The sequence below is a fragment of the Lucilia cuprina genome, chromosome 6, assembly GCF_022045245.1.
Source record: "Lucilia cuprina isolate Lc7/37 chromosome 6, ASM2204524v1, whole genome shotgun sequence".
Lineage (NCBI taxonomy): Eukaryota > Metazoa > Arthropoda > Insecta > Diptera > Calliphoridae > Lucilia > Lucilia cuprina.
Genome location: NC_060954.1, coordinates 10,882,994 through 10,904,979, shown reverse-complemented (window position 1 = coordinate 10,904,979; position 21,986 = coordinate 10,882,994). Strand labels below are relative to the sequence as shown.

Genomic DNA, 21,986 nt, shown 5'->3' with positions numbered 1-21,986 from the left:
CTTAAGTTATAGACTAAATTATAGACTATATTTTAGCCCATAATATAGCATTATATATAGACTATAGATTCAAATATCGACTAAACTATAGACTAGACTACATACTAAACCGTAAACATGATTATGGACTAGACTATAAACAAAACTATAGACTATAAATTAGACTGTACTAAATTATAGACTATAGACCCGACCATAGAGTAGACTATAGATTACAGACTAGACTAACTAAAGAGAATACTATAGACCCACTCATAGAGTAGACTAGGCTATAATCTAATCTATAGTCTAGGGTATAGTGTATAGTTAGGTATATAGTATAGTCTATAGTCTAGTCTATAGTCTAGTCTATAGTCTAGTCTATAGTCTAGTCTATAGTCTAGTCTATAGTCTAGTCTATAGTCTAGTCTATAGTCTAGTCTATAGTCTAGTCTATAGATCAGTCTATAGACCAGTCTGTAGTTTAGTCTATAATCTAGTCTAGAGTCTAATCTATAGTCTAGTCTGTAGAGTGGTCTATAGTGCATTCTATAGAGTAGTCTATAGTCTAGTCTAAAATCTAGACTATAGTTCAGTCTATAGTCTAATCTATAGTTTAGTCTATAGACTATAGACTAGACTTTAGACTAAACAATAAAATAAACTATAGACTAGACTATAGGCTGAACTATGGACTAGATTTTAGACTGGACTATAAACTACACTTTAGACTGCACTATAGATCACTCTACAGACTAGACTATAGACTAAATTATAGACTAAACTACACACTGGTCTATAGGCAGATCTATAGACTATATACTAGACTATAGACTAGACTATGGACTAGATAAGATTATAGACTAGACTTTAGACTAGACTATAGACTGGACTATACTATAGACTACACTATAGACTAGACTATGGAATAGACTATAGGCTCTAGAAAAGACTAAACTATAGACTGGTCTATAGACTGATCTATAGACTAGACTACAGATTAGACTATAGACTGGACTATGGACCCGACTAGAAACTAAACTATAAACTAGGCTATAAACTAGACTATAGACTAGACTACAAACTAGACTATAGACTAGACTTTAGACTAGACTATAGATTGGACTATAGACTACAATATAGACTAGACCATAGACTTGATTATAGACTTGACTATAGACTAGACTACAGACTAGACTATAGACTAGACTATAGACTAGACTATAGACTAGACTACACTATAGACTAGATAATAGACTAGACTATAGACTAGACTATAGTCTAGACTATAGACTAAACTATAGACTAGACTATAGACTAGACTATAGACTAGACTATAGACTAGACTATAGACTAGACTATAGACTAGACTATAGACTAGACTATAGACTAGACTATAGACTAGACTATAGACTAGACTATAGACTAGACTATAGACTAGACTATAGACTAGACTATAGTCTAGACTATAGACTAGACTATGGACTAGACTATAAACTAGACGTGATCACAAATTTTGTTAAGCTACAACTGGCAAATCTACAAGTTCTAAATTTTCCATGCCTGCAGCAGAAGAAAACAAATGGCTAGCAATTACTTGTCACTTAAAAACACAGAGATGCCAATTGTGAACAAAAAAGAACGCTTAAGAAAAAAAAACGCTTAACAAACATTTTTAACATTAAATTCTCTTTGTTTTCAAAACATTCAGCGTAAATATAAGATTTTTGCTTTAATTTCTTAATGGAGGTTATTTTATATTAACAAACATACTTATTTATGTTGTTTAATAGCTTTATTATTTAGTTTTATTTAAACAATATTAATAAATTTAAAAATAGATAATTTTTATTTATTAAACGAATGCAAGTAGAAAAAGTTTTTTTTGTTTTTTTTATAATTTGCTTATATGATTTAAACAGTTTTAATTTGTAGTACATATACAAAAGCAATGTTGCAAATAAATGTTTGGCTTAATAATTTTATAGAAAATAATAAAATAAAAAATTCCGCAAAATTTATTAAAGTTTACAAAAAAAAAAACTTTTTCTATTTGCAGTTTTTGCTAAGGATTTTTAACCACAACAGCCATAAATTATTAATTAATATTAAAACTAATAATATATTTTATAAAATTATTATTATAAACTAAACAGAAAAACAAAACTTTTAAACTGAAATGTTGTTTTTTGTATGAGAGGAGAGGAAAATTTAAAAAAAAATATATATATTTATTAAATATTAAAACAGTTAAATAGAAAAAAAATATTATTATATTTATTATATAAAAAACAATATTTTAAATAAATTAAAAAAAATAAGAAAAAATATTTAAAAATTTTATAAAAATCAATTAAAAATAAAATTGCTGGGTTTATAATAAAATTTGTTTAGATTTTATTAAAACTTTCTAAACATTTTGTTTTTAAGTGTTAAACTTGTTTTTATTAAGTTTAGCTAAACTAAGTTTAACATAAACTAAGTTTAAATTAAGAAAATTTTAGATTTTTTATTAAAACAATTAACTTAAGTATAAAATTACATAAACAGTTTTAGTTAAACTCGTATTTTCAAAGATTAACTAAACTTAGTTTAAACGACTTTTACTCGAAACTAAGAAATTTGTAAAGTTTTTAAAATAAAGGTTTAAATTTTATTAAAACTTCTTAAACATTTTGTTGTTAAGTGTTTAACTTGTTTTTATTAAGTTTAGCTAAACTAAGTTTAACATAAACTAAGTTTTTTCTTTCAAAGAATAACAAACTAAACTTCTTTTACATAAAACTTGAGTTTTTCTAAATAAAACTTTATTGAACTACAAATATAAAGTTTTATTGAGTTAAACTTGTTTGTCTTAAGTTTAACTAAACTGAGTTTATGTTAAATTTTATTAAAATTTGTTAAAATCTAACTTTTTGTATAAATAACTTGTTGTTATTAAAGATATAATAAAGATTTTAGTTAAACTTTATTTTAGCAAGTTTAACTAAACCTAAATTAACCTAATTTGAAATGAAAATTTAAAATATTTAAATTCTCTTAAGCAAAACCTTGGCTATATTAATAAACTTAAGTTTTATTGAGTTAAACTTGTTTTTATTAAGTTTAACTAAACCTAACTAAAATTTTGTTTAAATTTAAAAAAGTTTAAGTTTTCCCTATAATTAATTAAATTTTTATTAAGAATATTTTGTTATCTTCCTTTTAAACTTTATTTTAGTTAGTTTAACTAAACCAAGTTTAAAACAGAATTTCTATAAAAATTTTTTAATCTTTTTAACCAAGTTTAACTTAATTTTAGTTAAAATTTAAAAAAACATATTAAATTTTCTCAGAAACTGTTGTTGTCTATTACAATTATATTATGGCATTAGGTTTTGTTAAACTTTATTTAAACGAGTTTAACTAAACCGAGTTTTAAACTAAATTTTGCATTAAAAATTGTTTAATTAAACATTTTTCATTAAAAATTGTTTAATTAAACATTTTTATTAATAGAACTTGTGTTTTTTAAAAAAATATACTTTTATTAAGTTATTAGTTAAATAAAGTTTAACTAAACCAGGTTTAACTTATAATCTAAGGATTTTGAAATTATTTTCATAAATATTATTGTTAAGTTATTGAATTTTTCAAGCTTACACCACCCAGCAAAAGAATTTAATAACAGATTTTCTTAAAATTCAAAAAGCCAACCCCGCCCCCTTTACAAATTTGTAAATTAACTCTAAATTGATGTTTTTGAAACCCCCCCTAATGCAAAATAATAAAAATGTTTTTCAATAAAAATGTTTTTCAATAAAGTAAAAAAATTCTATTGTATTTTTGAAAATTTAAACCATTTGAGTTTTATTTCTTCATTAGATCCCTGCTATTTACAATTTGGAATCACGATGTATTGCCAAAACACCATCTTGCTCCTGAGAACCTATAAATATATCAGCATAACCCCATAATTCCACTTCAACCGTTTTACCACTACATTGGCCATTAACTTTTGAACCCGTTATAACATCACAATATACACCCGGTTCCAGGCAAGTCATTAAACGTTCTTTCAAATCATACGATTGACCATTAAAAGCCACAAAACCTCGATTACCACGACAAAAGGCAATCTGATTATCACCATTATCCCACCAGTCATTAATGCCCACCGGACCTATAACATTTTTAAACTCAATCATATTATAGATTTGGCGCCATCTATGTTCACAAACCCAGCCATTAACACAGGCTCCAGTCGCCTCATCAAATTCGGGAGATATAATTTCTTCCTCAAACGTTTGGGGTGGTGACTGATCACGATCAGAAAACTCAAAGGAAGACATAATACGTGTTATACCATAAGGATAAGCTAGAGTAAAAGCTGTCGCCATTTTATATTGTTTCGATGTTTTATAGGTCAGTACCTCTCCGCCATCACGTTGATTATCATGATTATCGACAAAAACTAAAGCATGTTCACTTGGCAAAAAGCCCCATTGTGGACCCCAATTTTGCAGCCATTTCAATTGATTGTGCCCTCGAAAAGCTCTACCAATTTCTTCGGAAAAACGAAATTCTGTCACTGCACCCAAGAGATTGTATTCATATTTGCTGACAGTTTCGTGACCATGATCGATAACTTCCTGATAGATAAAGGCTCGGGAACGGGGGGCAAAACCATGATCCACATTAAGATCGCGAATACGATTGTAAATGATCTGCAAAAAATATAAAGAACAAAATTTCAAGACATTTTCATCAATAATACCTTTCTATAGGAAAATGTTCTTTAATATCAACATTCTATAGAAAAAAAGGTTTAACAATGCAAACTTTATATAGAAAATGTTCAGAAATAACAGTTTTCCATAGAAAAATCTTTACCAATAACACATTTCCATAGATAAGTGTTCAGCAATACCAATGATAGTTTTCTATAGAAAAATATTCACCAATAACAGTTTTCTATAGAAAAACGTTCACCAATTACAATTTTTTATAGCAAAATTTTCACCAATAACAGTTTTCTTTAGAAATATATTCACCAATAATAGTTTTCTTTAGAAAAATGTTCACCAATGATAGTTTTCTATAGAAAAATGTTCACCAATTATAGTTTTCTATAGAAAAATGTTCACCAATCACAGTTTTATATAAAAAATTTGTAAGCAATAACAGTTTTCTATTGAATTTTCACAAACGATAGTTCAATGATAGTTTTCTATAGAAAAATGTTCACCAATTATAGTTTTCTATAGAAAAATGTTCTCCAATAACAGTTTTCTATTAAAAAGTGTTCACCAATAACATAGAAAAATATTCACCAATGTTAGTTTTTAATGGAAAAATGGTCACCAATAACAGTATTCTATAGAATAATGTTCACCAATGATAGTTTTCTATAGAAAAATGTTCACCAATAACAGTTTTCTATGGAAAAATGATCACCAATAATAGTTTTCTATAGAAAAATGGTCACCAATGATAGTTCTCTATAGAAAAATGTTCACCAATAACAGTTTTCAATAGGAAAATGTTCAAATATATCAGTTTTCTATAGAAAAATGTTTACCAATGATAGTTTTCTATGGAAAAATGGTCACCAATAACAGTTTTCTATAGAAAAATGGTTACCAATGATAGTTTTCTATGGAAAAATGGTCACCAATAACAGTATTCTATAGAAAAATGTTCACCAATGAAAGTTTTCTATAGAAAAATGGTCACCAATAACAGTATTCTATAGAAAAATGTTCACCACTGATAGTTTTCTATAGAAAAATGTTAACCAATTAAAGTTTTCTATAGAAAAATGTTTATCAATAACAGTTTTTTATAGAAAAATTTTCACCAATGATAGTTTTCTATAGAAAAATGTTCACCAATGATAGTTTTCTATAGAAAAATGTTCACCACTGATAGTTTTCTATAGAAAAATGTTAACCAATCAAAGTTTTCTATAGAAAAATGTTCACCAATAATAGTTTTTTATAGAAAAATGTTCACCAATGATAGTTTTTTATACAAAAATGTTCACCAATAACATTTTTCTATGGATAATTGGTCACCAATAACAGTTTTCTATAGAAAAATGTTCACCAATAAAAGTTTTCTATAGAAAAAACGTTCACCAATGATAGTTTTCTATAGAAAAATGTTCACCAATGATAGTTTTCTATAGAAAAATATTGTCCAATAACAGTTTTCTATTAAAAAGTGTTCACCAATAACAGTTTTCTATAGAAAAATGTTCACCAATGATAGTTTTCTATAGAAAAATGTTTACCATCATCAAATATTTCTTTCAAATACAGTTCATTATTGGAATTTGTGTATAGAAAAATGTTCACCAATGACGTTTTTCTGTAGAAAAATGTTCACCAATGTTAATTTTCAAAGAAAAAATGTTCACCAATGTCAAATATGAAAAAGAAAAATACTCAACAGTAATAATTTCCTATAGAAAAACTTCACCAATTATAGTATTCTGTAGAAAAATGTTCACCAATGACAATTTTCTGTAAAAAACTGTTCACGAATAACAATTTTCTAAGAAATATTTTCATCAATCATAATTTTCTATAGCAAAATGTTCACCAATGTAAATTTTTTAAGGAAAACTGTTCACCAATGTCAATTTTCTATAGGAAAACTGTTCACCAATGACAGTTTTGTTCAAATTTTCACCAATGATCTTTATTGCTCTTTCAACCTGGTATTTATTGATTTCTTACCTCCAAATCACTTGCCCTCATATGTTTTGCTGCATCCACTCGAAACCCCGCCACACCCAGCTCCACTAAATGATCTAAAAACTCTACCAAACGTTCCCTCACCCACTCGCTACTTTGATCTAGATCTTTCAAACCCACCAGCTCACAATTTTGCACCTGATAACGATCATTCCAATTCCAAATTTCACAGGTCGAATGAAAATCTAATGCGGTAAATGGTATGGCTGGAAATGACTTTGACCCCGGATCAGCTATAGAGCCAGCTGTGCCCATCGCCGGCTGATATTGATCGGCAGCCATATGATTTAGTAGAACATCGACATAAATACGTATGCCCACTTTATTACAACGACGACACATTTCGGCAAATTCTAGCTCCGAACCCGACCGTGTTTGTAACTTATAGGATATCGGTTGATAACGTTCCCACCACGGACGTTTGGCAACAATAACATTTTCTGTTACCGGAGACACTTGTACGCCAGCAAAACCACGAGGAGCCAAAAACTCTTCACATTCCCGGGCAATATCTAACCATTTCCATTCGAATAGATGGACTATAGTATTGCGATTCGACCACCAATGAGGATTATGCTGGCTATTTGATCGGTGCAGCAGTATTATTAACAAAAATAATGGTTTCAAAGTACTAACGATTTTCAACATCTTTCTGTAGTAAAAGTTAATGAAAAACTAAAGTTATTTTTTGATTTTGTTGTGATTTTTATATAAAATACTATTTACTATCTAGTCCAAGATAAGCTGGTTGTGGGATTTACTGGTCATTTATTGTGATTTGTATACCTGGTTATCTCTACCTTGACCATATTGTTATGATGGGAGGTACAGGCTGTAAATCTTTTCTTTAAACAATATTTCAATAATATGACGTCGAAGTGTTATGGGAATGCTTTTTGATTTCATTGGTGAAGGGTTTTTTTCTATAGAAAATTTACTTTAGCGAACAATTTTCTAAAGAAAACAATATCATTGGTGAACTTTTTTTTTCTATAAAAAATTTACATTTGTGAACGTTTTTCTAAAGAAAATTGTCATTGGTGAAAGTTTTTCTATAGAAAACTTTTTAAGTTTCTACATTGGTGAACATTTATCTACAAAATAATTTGATTGGTGAACTTTTTTCTACAAAAAATTACATTGGTGAACTTTTGTGTACAGAACAAATTCCATTGGTAAACACTTTTCTATAGAATACTGTCATTGTTGAACTTTTTTCTATAGAAAACTGTAATTTTTGAAATATTCTCTATAGAAAGGTGTAATTAAAGAAATTTTTTCTATAAGAAAATTATATTGGTGAACATTTTTCCATAGAAAACTATCATTGGTGAACATTTTTCAGTAGAAAATTGTCATAGTTGTACTTTTTTCTACAGAAATATTCCATTGGTGAACTTTTTTCTACAAAAAACTTCATTGGTGAACATTTTTCTATAAAAAAACTATCATTGGTGAACATTTTCTCATAGTAAACTTTCATTGGTGAACATTTTTCTATAGAAAACTATAGTTTGTAAAAAATTTTCTATAAAAAACTGCCATTGGTGAAATTTTTTCTACAGCAATATTCCATTGGTGTACTTTTTTTACAAAAAAACTTTATTGGTGAACATTTTTCAATAGAAAACTGTCATTGTTGAACATTTTTCTATGGAAAACTATCATTGGTGAACATTTTCTCATAGTAAACTAACTTTTTTCTACATAAAACTTCATTGGTGAACATTTTCTCATAGTAAACTATCATTGGTGAACATTTTTCTATAGAAAACTATAGTTTGTGAAAAATTTTCTATAAAAATCTGCCATTGGTGAAATTTTTTCTACAGCAAAATTCCATTGGTGTACTTTTTCTTACAAAAAACTTTCTTACAAAACATTTTTCAATAGAAAACTGTCATTGATGAACATTTTTCAATAGAAAACTGTCATTGTTGAACATTTTTCTATGGAAAAGTATCATTGGTGAACATTTTCTCATAGTAAACTATCATTGGTGAACATTTTTCTATAGAAAACTATAGTTTGTGAAAATTTTTCTATAAAAAACTGCCATTGGTGAAATTTTTTCTACAGCAAAATTCCGTTGGTGTACTTTTTCTTACAAAAAACTTTATTGGTGAACATTTTTCAATAGAAAATTGTCATTGTTGAACATTTTTCTATAGAAAACTATAATTTTTAAACACTTTTCTATAGAAAAATGTGATTGTTGAAAGTTTTTCTATAGAAAACTATCACTGTTAAACACTTTAATATAAAAAAACAGTCATTTGTGAACATTTTTCTATAGAAAAGAGTAATTTGTGAACATTTTACTATTGAAAATGATCATAGCTGAAAAACTTTCTATTGAAAATTATTTTTGAGTAATAAGTGTTCTATAGAAAACTATCATTAGGAACCATTTGCTACAGAGAATTATTGTTGACAACAATTTCCTATAAAAAAATAAAAAGAAAAAAGATGAGATGCCGAAACCCGGGATTGAACCGGGGACCTTTAGATCTTCAGTCTAACGCTCTCCCAACTGAGCTATTTCGGCTGTTGTTGATAGTCTTCACACTCTTTTGTTTAAGTTTCTTTTTTTAAACAACAACAATTTCTCACAAAATTTCCAGTAAAATAAGGAGCCTAAAAGTATGCTATAGTATAAATACAATTGATAACATTGACAAACATTAATATGTTTATAATTAAGGGTTGTCAGACTGCACAGAAAAAAAGAGGATGTTTTTATTAGGAAATATTTAATTAAATGAAAATGTTTAGGCGAAATTTTTGTTATAAAAAGGAGGAAATTTATAAGTTTATCAATTATTCTTGTAATAACTGTTCCTTAGGAAAGTATTTAACATGGGTCACGCTGAATTACAACCTGAAGATATAGATGAATCTATCACCGCCCTAAGGGGAGCTCTCAAACGTACTTGGTATGCTTTTTGTGATACCACCAGTATTCATGGTTTAAAATATACCAAAGATGAGGAAACTAATAAATATATAAGGTACACGCTGTTGGAATATCTTTTTGGGAATAAAAATTCAAACAAATCTTTCTTCCCTTTGTTCCAGATTTATTTGGATGTTAATTTCCTTAATAATGTTCATCTGTGCTGTAGTCATGGTGGTTACTTTCTATGTGGACTATAGCAGCAATCCTACACGTATGAATGTGGAAAATGATCATGCCCCTATATCAAGTCTAATATTTCCACCCACAACCATTTGTCCGGAGGTCATGTATAATATGCAGAAATCTAAAGAGTTTTTAGAAACATTGTAAGTGATTTTTAGATTTTGTTAAGAAATTTTCTTAAATTTTTTTGTTTTTTTTTTTAATTTCATTCTAGAATATTGCCCAATTTTACTTCGGTCCCTGATATTTTAGATCTTTTAGATGCCAATTATGGTTTTATGTACGATGGCATTAAATATTCTACCAAAGAATTAAATTTATTGGAAGAAGTATTGATTCTTAATAATTTAAGTATTTTACAATTTATTGGAAAAATCAGTTGGAATTGTAGCGATATTATATATAAATGTCGTTATAAGGATGAGATTGTACCCTGTAGCCGATTGTTTCAAATTGCTCATACTTTTAGTGGCTATTGTTGTTCGTTTAATTTAAATCAATCCATGTGAGTCTACAGTTTTCATATCAGACTTTATAGACTATAGACTAGATTATAGACTAGACTATAAACTAGACTATAGACTAGACTATAGACTAGACTATAGACTAGACTATAGACTAGACTATACACTAGACTATAGACTAGCCTATAGACTAGACTATAGACTAGACTATAGACTAGACTATAGACTAGACTATAGACTAGACTATAGACTAGACTATAGACTAGACTATAGACTAGACTATAGACTAGACTATAGACTAGACTATAGACTAGACTATAGACTAGACTATAGACTAGACTATAGACTAGACTATAGACTAGACTATAGACTAGACTATAGACTAGACTATAGACTAGACTATAGAATGGACTATAGACTATAGACTAATCTTTAGTCCAAACTATATACTAGACTTTGGACAAGACAAAGACCAGTCTTTATATATAATATTTACTGTATCCTCCTATTCCTCAAGCATCAACTTTACCAATCGTTATGCCCACTCTGGACTACGTAATGGTCTCTCTCTCATTCTCTACTACAATGATAGTATATTCGATCGTATACATTCGTATTCCCATGGTTTTAAAGTGCTCATGCAACAAACGAATGCTTTTCCCAGCGCTCACTCCGTAATCAAATTTGTACCACTCAACGAAGAAGTTTTCATGACGGTACGACCAACCGAAACATTTTGTTCACAAGCCGTTAAAGATCTTTCTTTTGAAAATCGTAAATGTGTTTTTCCCCACGAAAGACCGTTGACTTTTTTTCGTTCCTATATTGGGGCTAATTGTGAGCTTAATTGTCGAGTTGAGTCAATGCTAAAACTCTGCAATTGTTATACGTATTTTTTCTTTAGTAATCGAACCCAAGATCGTATATGTTCGTATAAGGATATTCCTTGTTTGGTGGATAATTTTGGTGAGTTCGAAAAAGTATTGTAACAGATTGAAAAGTGATTGATAGTGAAAGTATTTGGGACCTTTTTTTACAGCTGCTATTATTGGCCGTTATAAGACGACTCAGTGTTCCTGTTATAGAAGCTGTGAAAAGATCGAATATGATGTTCAGGTCACCAGTGCACCTTTGGAATTGAATATTCCCACTATAGACACCTTTTAGTAAGTAAGACATGACAATTTCTAAAGAAAAGTTTCTCTTTAAAGAGAAATCTATAGAATCACCCCTAGCGCCAATAAAAGTGAACGTTTTCATATCCCTCGAAGGGAAAATTGCTATCGTGAACTTGTTGTGAACAATTCATTCACAATAGTTGATTTTGTATGGAACAGTTGTTCAATGTTTACAAAATTCTATCAACAAACTTCAAAACTGGGAAATTTTTTCACAACAATAAAGTTAGTAAATGAAAAAAGTGAAATTGGCGTTAGTAGTGATTATCTCTATTTACCTGTAACCAGTATTGTAATGAGCCCTGCAAGATTTAAACCTTTAATTTCTTTACTCAGCGATGGCATTAAAAAGGACTATAGTGTTGTTCATGTCTATATAAATTCTCAAGTTTTTCGCCGAGTACGTCATGATCTCTTATCCAATATGGTGACATTGGTCTGTAAGTACATTAATATTTTTATAGTTTTAATAGAAATCTTATAAATGTTTGATTTCTATAGCAAATTTAGGCAGCGCTTTCAGTTTATTCGTGGGCATGAGCATGGTTTCTGCAGTGGAAATTTTCTATTATTTTTCCATTATATTAAATAAATATTATCGGCAAGAATGTCGTGCCAGGGAATTGTTATTTGAGCAGAAAGTACAAAAAGAAACGGATGAAATTAAAAGGAATGATGAGCTAAACGAACCTAAAAGTGGCGATCAAATAAATATACAAGATATGGAAGATTAAGAGGAAAAGTCACAGAAAAAACATAAATATATAAGAATTATAAGGAAAAATTATATTTCTTCAATGCATTTATTTAAATTTCCTAAGAAATTTCAATGAAATTACAAAATTTTGCTTAATATTCTTTAATTTCCATTGATTTCTACAGCAACGTATGTTTTTTGTTTATATTAACAACACAGAGTTGTTCTAAACAATACAAAATTATATGAAACATCCTGTTATTTGACTAACTGTCAATGCTGTCATTGATTTTCATTTAGTTAAGAACTCAACTACTCTAGAGACACGTTTTGCCGATTTAATATTTTACAAAATATTTACATACACTTTTTTTCGGTGAAAATTTTTTTATAGTGAATAAATATTAAAGAAAAATTAATATTATATTCATTAATTTATTTCAAAATACACTAAATAAATAACTAAATTATAATATAATTTGTGTGTTAGTGAAAACAAACGGGCACTGAACCCACCCCCAAAATTAACTCTACTGTTGTTGCTAGAAATCAAATAAAGAATTTATAAAGGAGTTTGTGTTAGACAAAAAAAAGGGGGTAGACTTTAGTAATTATAAATAAAAAAACAAAAATCACTTGAAGCCATTGTATTGTGATGTATTGAATTGTTGTCTTACAAAGGAATTTCGTGTTCAAGTGCTGTAGAAGTGAGCGTAAAAGGAACACAACCTGTCAACGGGTTGCTGCTGCTCGCCGTACGTCTCGCTAACGTCATCACCTCGAATTTTTATTTTTTTGGACCACCCAATAAACACTTAGAAAATCAAAAATTTATTAACGCAGCTTTAATCATAATGGCTGATTTAATAGCTTCAATGCTTAATTACAATGTCTTGGAAGTGATATTTTCATATTTGGATTTGCGTGATCTTAGGAATTGTATGTTGGTCTGTCGAAGTTGGAAAAATTTCCTAGACGATGAGAATAGTGATGTCTGGCGTACCTATTGTATACGTAAACTACCCGAAGAGGCTCTAAAATCAGATTTACTTTCGTCAGTGCCCACATATAAAATGAAATTGAGAGCATTTTATCATGCCTGGGATCCATTCGATTGTTCGAGAAATGTATATATTAAACGAAATGGTTTTACATTACATAGGTGAGTAGTTGTTTAAAAATCTCTTAAAGTTATCCTATCAAAGTCTTCAAAAGAAAGGGATCTATCTATCAAAAGTGTATTTCTATAGCAAACATTTTTCTTTATGGAAGACGTCTTTAATCAGTAGACACTTTTTCTATAACAAATTTTAAAAAAGAAAACAAATTACAAATCAAGCTCTTTTTCTGTAGAGGATGGTTGTACAAAGCGGACACTTTCTATAGAAATCTGCTGAAAAAAACAAAGAGTTTCTACAAAGAACTCGTACCTATGACAATGGAATCTTTCCCCCAGAAAGAACTAGCTGCCACTGTTACAACAACAAAAACTACAATGCTGGAACATTTCCACCACAATTGGATCTCCGCTCCGGAACGACTCGATTCTCAAGAAAGATTATCAATCAAGCAACAGCTGTATTAATCGAAAGTTTTTTGCCCAGGAAAGAACTCTTGAGCAGTGTTACAACAACAACAAAAACTACAATGCTGTGGTGTTTCTTTAGAAAACATATTTTCAGAGCAGACACTTTCAATAGAAAAAGTTCAAAGCTAATACTTTTTCTATAGAAAACGACACTACAAAGCAGACTCTTGTTCTATAGAATTCGTCTCTACAAAGGAGACACTTTTTCTATTGAAAATAATAATACACAACACTTCTTACAGAAAAAGTATTTTCAAAGACGACACTTTTCTATTAAAAACGAGTCTTTTAAATAGAAACTTTCTATAGAAAAGTATCTACGAAACAAATACTCTTTCTTATGAAAACGACACCAGACCAGTTTTCTATTGAAAAGGAATCTTTAACGCAGAGATTTTCTCTTTAGAAAGAATCCTTAAGTGTCCAGGATTCTCTGCAGGACATAGTCCAGTTGCCACAGGGCTTTTGAATATAGTTCGGTACAACATGTGAGGTCGATTGGTCTCCGAAGAACCTTCAACGTTCGTGTAGAAGTCCCTCCAGGCATTTCTCTTCACATTTCTAGTCAAATTTTTAAAACTATTCACAGAGGTTTTATAGGCTATCCAGTTATTGGTTCTTTTTGCCTCATTGAACAGTTTACGACATACTTTCCAAGCATTAGTTATTTCAGTGTTCCACCATGAGAGCTTGGATTTGCCTCTCTTGATGGTAGGTTTACACGCACTTGTGGTCGCCATACGAACTGCTGCATCAATGTCCTCCGTACTTTCTAGAGTAGGGAGAGAAATTAGAGACGATGAAAGGAGGTTATGTTGAACTTCTCAGTTCGTCTTCCTTCTATTCCTACCTTTTATATTACCAATCATAAAATCTATATTGTGATGGTCTGACAAAGAAAATTCGCTAGATACGGTCCAATGCGTGATACTTTCGCGGTGCTTAGCATTCACGAGCGATATAGTATCTAGTACCTCTCTTCCGTTCGACACAATAAAAGTGGGTTTAGAACCTATAATTACTCTCCTGGGATAGATCCAGAAGATCGTTGTCGTCGACCTCCTTATTCTTCCGATTAGAGAGTTTGCTCATCAATTCAGAGACTTACTGAGCATCATCAGTCTCAGAGCGATCAGAGGTGATGTTGCTAACCGTGCTTTCTATCGACTGCTGGATCACCTCATCATCTGCCTCCACTTTCGAAGAGGGATCGCCCTTGGAGCCGCTACGTTAAACGTGGAGGAAGATCATTCCGTAATAGAGACATTCCCCTTTGTCTAGCTCATCGGTTCCAAGGATTCCTTATTCAGGACTACGATCACGTATCTTGAAGGTCCATCAACCTTCAAGTCATGTAAAGTTTCCTATAGAAAACTACTCTATACTTCAGGAGATCTTATAAAAAATCAACTTTACAAAGCATAGACTTTTTCTTTAGAAAGAACTCTGACAAAGCACACAAACGAGACCATGTTTTCTATAGAACAACAACACTTTAAATTAAACATTTTTATACCCTACACCACTTTAGTAGGGAGGGTATAATGGGTTTGTACTGATGTTTGTAAAGCACAATAATACTGGTCCTATACCCACCTTAAAGTATACCAATCGGCTCAGAATCATTTTCTGAGTCGATTTAGCTATGTCCGTCCGTCCATGTAAACCTTATAATTACAGATCGCAATTTTGAAGATAATTCAATGAAATTTGTTACATGATATTCTATTGTCCCAGAGACGAACCCTATTGAAAATGGTTAAGATCGGTCCATTATTTCACCTAGCCCCCATACAACTGTACCCCCCAATTAGGGCTTGTAAACCTTGTAATCAAACTACAGGTCGCAGTGTTGTAGATAATTCAATGAAATTTGGCGCGTGATCATCTATGGTACCGTGATCATCATCGGTCCATTATTTCACCTAGCCCCCATACAACTAAACCCCTAAATAGAGTTTGTAAACCTTGTAATCAAACTACAGGTTGCAATTTTGTAGGTAATTCAATATAATTTGGCACATGATCTGGTACCATAGACGAGACCTTTTGAAAATGTTTAACATCGGTCCATTATTTCAACGAGGCCCCAATTTATAATTATTTTCTATAGAAATTATCTATAAAATAACATTTTGTTTTTTTGCTTTACAGAAATCCCGTTGCTCAAAGTACAGATGCAGCAAGAGGTAAAATAGGTTTTCGTGAGGGACGTCATACCTGGGAGGTGATATGGGAGGGACCATTAGGTACAGTGGCTGTTGTTGGTATATCAACGAAAGAAGCACTTTTACAGTGTCATGGTTATGTGGCCTTATTGGGATCAGACGCTCAAAGTTGGGGTTGGAATTTAGTAGAAAATCATTTATTACACAATGGTGATGTACAAGGCAGCTATCCATTGTTAAATAATGCACCCAAATATCAGGTTTTTATAATGAAATTGTGATTTGTTAAATAGAAAGAGAAATAATTGTACTTTTTTTCGCTTTAATCGCTTTAATAGGTGGGCGAAAGAATACGTGTTATACTAGACTGCGATGATAATACATTATCTTTTGAAAAAAATTATGAATTTTTAGGTGTTGCATTTAGAGGTGAGTGAGTGAGTGTTTTTTAAGATGTATTTTTTTGTTTTTATAACATTTTACTGTGTGTACAGGTTTACCGGATAAAAAACTTTATCCCACGGTATCAGCTGTTTATGGTAATACGGAGGTTTCTATGGTGTATTTAGGGCCGCCTTTAGATGGTTAAATTTTTGTTTTAGTTCTTAAGTTTTTAAACATATTTTTAAATATATATAATTCTTAATTAAATGGCTCTTTAACTATAAAACAAAACACACACATACACACACACATATATATATATTAAAATGAAAACAATATTTATCACATAACACAAGAATACAAAAATCACCAACAAAAAATTTTTTCGGCAAAAAAATATATAAAAATAAGAAAATTTAAAAAAAAAATCTCACAAAAACATAAAAACAATTCCAATAAAATTCATAAAATACTACTAAAAATTTAAATAATTATTAAGTGAGAAAAAGTAGTAGAAAAACTTTAGTAATTTAAGTATAAAAAAAGCCTTGGACTTAACACATTTTAATTTCTTTTGTATTTATTACAAAACAAACTAAACCTTAAAGTAAAGAATTGCAATAATTATGTATAACCTTTTTTTGTAGTTAATTATTTTTTACAAATATTTTTTAGTTAATTTTTTTTTCATTTTTAAACAATATTTTGCTTCCCCCTAAATTATATATTATATATAGTCACCGTATTTGTTTTATATTAATGTAAAGGTGCTAGTCTTGCTTAAGTTTATTTTGTTTTCATTTTTAATTAAAATAATTTTATAATTGTGTATAAAAAAAATAAAAGAAAAAAAGAAAAACTAAACTATTCATAATTTAGCCTACAAAGTAAAATAATGAAAACAAAAACAAAAAAACCAACAACATTCGTGTGTAATATAAGTAATAAAACAAAATGTAACAAAAGAAAAATGTATGAAAAAAACAACAACAACAAGAACTAATTTTGTTTTTTAAATTTATTTAAGAATTATTATCCGAGGTAAGATTTAAAATATCATCATCACCATCATCAAAGAGATCATCGAAATCATTATAGAAATCAGCATGAACATGTTTTTCATTACTGGCCAAATCCATTAAGATAGCCGAAGAACCACCGGACTGAAAAAAATAAATAAATTTTGTAATAAGTAAACTAGCAAATTTGCAAGAACTTTTACTATAGAAAAATTCTACAACAAAGCAGTATTTGAAACTATACAAAATGTCTCTACAAATCACTTATTTTTCTATAGAAAATAAAAACGTTTTCTGCTGAAAAAGTCTCCTTAAGCTCAAAAAAAAAAAAAAAAAAAAAAAAAAAAAAAAAAACTTCAAAAGAAAAAATCGAAACTTTTTCTACAAGAGAAAAACAATTTTACACTATTCCAATAAAGGAATAGACTTTCTTAAACTAAATTCAGTCTGTGCTCTGTGTCCATAAGATAGGTTAGGTTAATTTGGCAGCCGTTCGAGGCAAAGCTCACTTGGGTCTAGATAGGTCTCATTGTGTTACCATCATATTAACACTCTAACAATTGTCCTTATTAAAAAGGGCTGAATTATTTCAGCTTTTTGATTTTCCAGTTGAAGTTATTAATCCTTGACGGATGTTCATCAGACAGACAGCTTTTGTCTACTGAATTATTTCAGCTTTTTGATCTTGCAGATGAGGTTATTAATCCTTGCCGGATGTTCATCAGACAGACAGCTTTTGTCTACGACTGTAAGATTTCCTGCCTAAAATCAGCGAAAGCGGGGCAGTGACATAGAAAATGTTCTTTCTGTATTGCCATTTTCCTTCTCGTCATTGCAGCTGGTAGAAAAATCATTGTATAAAGGAAGTTTTAGCCTCTGCTCTCTCTGAATGCCCACAGGCCAATGTCCTGTTATAACCGCAATTAGGTTCCTGAGATTGGATCTTGACAGTTTTATGACATGGTTTGTCCGTGACGTGCCCATTCTAAGCCAGATTTTCCAGGCAGGTGGCTTCATTCTCTCATATTCTATTAGCGATCGTATGCAATTTGTCTGCAATCAGCTCTTTACCTTTCACGTAGGATATGCCTATGTTGCAGCCAAACTCAGTAGGGCGTCAGAACGTTTATTGCTTCTATGTCCCCATGTATAGGACACCACACAAGGGTAACCAATAAATGTCTCGCTGTAGTACACTACAGTAGTCAGGGAGTCCTTCGGACAGTCTTAAATTTAGCTGTTTCGAGCAAATTCCACATCTTTACGTGTGTTTTAGAGCAATTAGTGAATATTTGAATGGAATCATCCATTATGTATTGGTCATTAGGGTAGCTTATTCCAACAGGAATGCAGTATAAGATAACCTTCTCTAAAGGATGTTTTATTTCCTTTAACAGTCCATTACAAATATACTATTCCACTTATGGAAATAAAGGACAATTGCCATAAAAACTTATACACAACATGTACTAAGTATCCTCGAAAAATTTCCAAAGCAATTTAACCTCCCATCAACATATTAACTTATCACTAACCTCCTCCATATCCATATAACCAGCTCCTTCGGGAAACATTTCATCAGCCGCTAAAGTTGGTTTCATATTTTCTATAGTACTGCAATCCGTTTTGAAGTGAATTTTAAATGAAATTATTAGAAAATTTTTCAATATTTGCCGTTTTTCGCTAAAATTGCTTATTGTTTGTGCAAAATAATTTACAAAATGTCAAAACATACAAAAACAGAGTTGTCAAAAGCATATGGTTGATTAACATAGTAAATACAATGGTGACTGCAGGCGACAAGCTGCTATCACATAAAGAAATTTAAAAAAAAATACATAAATTAACTCAAAAATATATAAAATAATTAGTAGAAAATAAAAATTTATCAATATTGGTTTAAAAAGGTTGTTAGAAAGTTTGCTAAAGAATACGTTTTATAAGTTTTATATAGAAAATTGAGCACTTTTTTCAAAAGAAAAATGTGTCAAAATGTGTGTTAATTAATTAAAATGATTTAAATAGAAAAATTAAAAAGAAAAGTATTCAATAAAAAAGATTTCTATAGCGAAAAGTATTCAATCGAATTTTGTTATAAAAGGAATTTCAGTAGAATATTTTACTATAGAAAAATGTACATTAGAAAGTTTTCTATAGTAAAGTATTAAACAGAAATGTTTTCTATAGTAAAATTTCTAATAAAACTGATATAAGAAAAGCTTTCTGTAAAAAAGTTTCCTATAGACAAGTTCACCAATATTGCTTTTTATAAAATAATTTTCAATAGAATAGTTTTCTATCGAAAGGGTTCAGTAGAAAGTTTAATAGAGAAGTGTCTACAAAGTTTTCAATAGAATATTTTTAACTAAAGAAGTTTTTTATGAAAAAAAAAATTAACAAAAAAAGTTTTCTATACATAAGTGTTTAACAGAATATTGTTTAATTGCAAATGGAAGTAGAAAACTTTTTAATAGAAAAGGTATTTCAAGCGATTTTTTAAAAATGTACTTTTTTCAGAAACAAAAAGTACTCATTTTACCGCTGTCATTGCATTAAAACATAGAACAACCCTGTTTTCATTAACAATTGGCGGTGTTCATTACACATAAACAAAAGCTTTCGAGTTTATTGTTTATTCAAAAAAAGATTATAATAACAAGAATTACAATAAATTAAATATTTAATAATTTAAATAAAAAAACCTTATTAATTATTAGTTTTATATGTATTTCAATTTTAAATAGTTTTAGTAATACGATTGCATCTGGCAATATTTTGCACTAAAAACGCAACACTGATAAGAAAATCAAACGTCAAGTGGGAAATGTCACAGAAAAGCAATGAAAACAAAAAAAAATATGGTCATTTTGACGATTTTTAGCAAATAAGAGGCTAAATTAAAAAGCATTACAAAATATTAAATGAAATATTTTATTCAAAAGCAAACGATATAAGAAAAGTAGTATATTATTGTATTAAAAATTCGCAAATGTTTTGTATAAAGTCAAAACATCTATTAAAATTTATTTTATTTCAAATTTAATTAGCTAAAGTTTTTGCCCCCTTTTATTTAGGCGTTTTATCACAAGCATTGGCAGCACCTAAAGATGCCTGTTTGGCGCGCGGTAAATCAGCTGAGCCACATTCGGGTCATTTGCTCGCTCATTTTAGTCCAACACGACGCATTTGGTAAATTCTAAGAAAATTTTGATACCCCTTTACAAGGTCTAAACCCCTACCGATTTTCCTAAAAATTACACCATCTGAAAATTTCAATTTTTACGAATTTTTTACTATAAAATTCATAAAAATCGGTTAACATTAAGGGGTAGTAAAAGGCCGTTGAAAATTCGTATTTTTTCGGTGTGTGTGGTGTAGAAAAGTAGAAAAAAGTTGTAAACGCTGGAATTGAAAAATTCCTTTTCTCGCCATTTTGCTTATAGAAAAAAAGTGAATTTTTACTTTTGAATGAAGAATCTTAAAAAAATGTTAAGTGAATATTGTCTAGCTAAAGGGAAACATAATTAATTATGTTGTAAAGTCTTTAGAAAAAGAAAATCTTGAAATAAAAAGCCTTTAAAATAAATGAAGAGCAAAAAAATATTTTCAACATTAACACACAAAAAAATGTAAGACAATTTTTTCTTCGCCGTAGTTTAGTGCTTGACAAATATGTAGAAAAAATGTGAATAAAAAAAGAAGTGCTGGTGTTAAAAACGATAAGAAAATAATGGTTGTGGTTGGTTAATATTAAATTGAAAAAATATATAAAATGTGTAAAGAAATTTTGTGATTTTTTTATTCCTATAAATTAACTATTAAGACACTAAAGTCCTTTTACTTTCATACAGTGGAAAATTAAACGTCAGCAGTATAATTATTAAAAGAGCTGTTAAAGTATTAAAGAAAAAAACTATAAATGCAAATTGTTGTTGTTAATTTTATCCCTCCATTTAACAACTAAACTTCTTTCTCTGGCTCTCCCACTCTCTATATAACTTTCTGTTCAACTGTCTTCATAAATTAATTCAACAATTTATTAATATTTTTATAGCCACTTTATATCAACCGGGTTTTAAAAGAAGTTTTTTGTTGTACAAATAAATTTTCTTAATATCAAAAACAAAACTTGCAAAAATGGCGCATTCATCGACTGCTACTGCAGCTTCATCGGCCACTACGACAGGTGAAATAAATTATTTCTTTCAGGATGAAAATGGTAAGTTTGCCGTAGTTTTAAATTAGGTTTTTAAGAAATATTTCATAATTATTTTTAAGCTAACTAACTATGCATGTGGTCGTAAGTTTTTGCAATTTGCATTTTATTAGATTTTTATATTTTTTTGCACCATCCCATCCCCCTTTTTGTACTCTTTTTCGTTTTCTTTTTTCTCTCTCGATCAGTTTATTTGTTGTTGCTGTAAATTTGAGCCGCCATATTTTTACACTTCGTCTTAAGGCGTGCAGTGTTTTGAATGAGTTAAATTGATATTTGGGAAAAAGGAAACTGAACTAGAACTAGGGGTGCCAGACGTACTGATTTTAGCAGTACACGTACTGATTTTTTTCAATTGTACTGTTTTATTCACAACACCCAAATCAGTACGCAAATGTACTGCTTTTCACA

General features: G+C 29.6%; 4 protein-coding genes and 1 non-coding gene across 5 annotated transcripts; 2 read left to right on the top strand and 3 right to left on the bottom strand.

Annotated features, from left to right (window-relative positions):
- Positions 1-3,738: 3,738 nt before the first annotated feature.
- LOC111685676 (alpha-amylase-related protein) lies at positions 3,739-7,528 on the bottom strand. Its single transcript, XM_023447942.2, has 3 exons — positions 7,506-7,528; positions 6,702-7,371; positions 3,739-4,685 (listed from the first exon to the last, which is right to left on the bottom strand). Exons 1-3 carry the CDS (start codon positions 7,526-7,528, stop codon positions 3,855-3,857), a joined length of 1,524 nt encoding a protein of 507 aa, XP_023303710.2. The 3' UTR covers positions 3,739-3,854.
- Positions 7,529-9,194: 1,666 nt separating this feature from the next.
- Trnaf-gaa lies at positions 9,195-9,267 on the bottom strand. The gene has a single exon. It is a non-coding gene; the product is annotated as a tRNA-Phe (tRNA).
- A 311-nt stretch (positions 9,268-9,578) lies between these two features.
- LOC111685675 (sodium channel protein Nach) lies at positions 9,579-12,237 on the top strand. Its single transcript, XM_023447939.2, has 7 exons — positions 9,579-9,730; positions 9,798-10,004; positions 10,076-10,366; positions 10,843-11,291; positions 11,365-11,491; positions 11,840-11,943; positions 12,005-12,237. Exons 1-7 carry the CDS (start codon positions 9,579-9,581, stop codon positions 12,235-12,237), a joined length of 1,563 nt encoding a protein of 520 aa, XP_023303707.2.
- Positions 12,238-12,501: 264 nt separating this feature from the next.
- Positions 12,502-16,716, top strand: LOC111685677 (F-box/SPRY domain-containing protein 1). The gene is made up of 4 exons (XM_023447943.2): positions 12,502-13,362; positions 15,943-16,216; positions 16,295-16,385; positions 16,451-16,716. Exons 1-4 carry the CDS (start codon positions 13,055-13,057, stop codon positions 16,543-16,545), a joined length of 768 nt encoding a protein of 255 aa, XP_023303711.1. The 5' UTR covers positions 12,502-13,054; the 3' UTR covers positions 16,546-16,716.
- A 624-nt stretch (positions 16,717-17,340) lies between these two features.
- LOC111685678 (COP9 signalosome complex subunit 9) lies at positions 17,341-19,090 on the bottom strand. The gene is made up of 2 exons (XM_023447944.2): positions 18,895-19,090; positions 17,341-17,503 (listed from the first exon to the last, which is right to left on the bottom strand). The coding sequence occupies exons 1-2, from the start codon at positions 18,958-18,960 to the stop codon at positions 17,363-17,365; spliced, it is 207 nt and encodes a 68-aa protein (XP_023303712.2). The 5' UTR covers positions 18,961-19,090; the 3' UTR covers positions 17,341-17,362.
- Between the last annotated feature and the right edge of the window lie 2,896 nt (positions 19,091-21,986).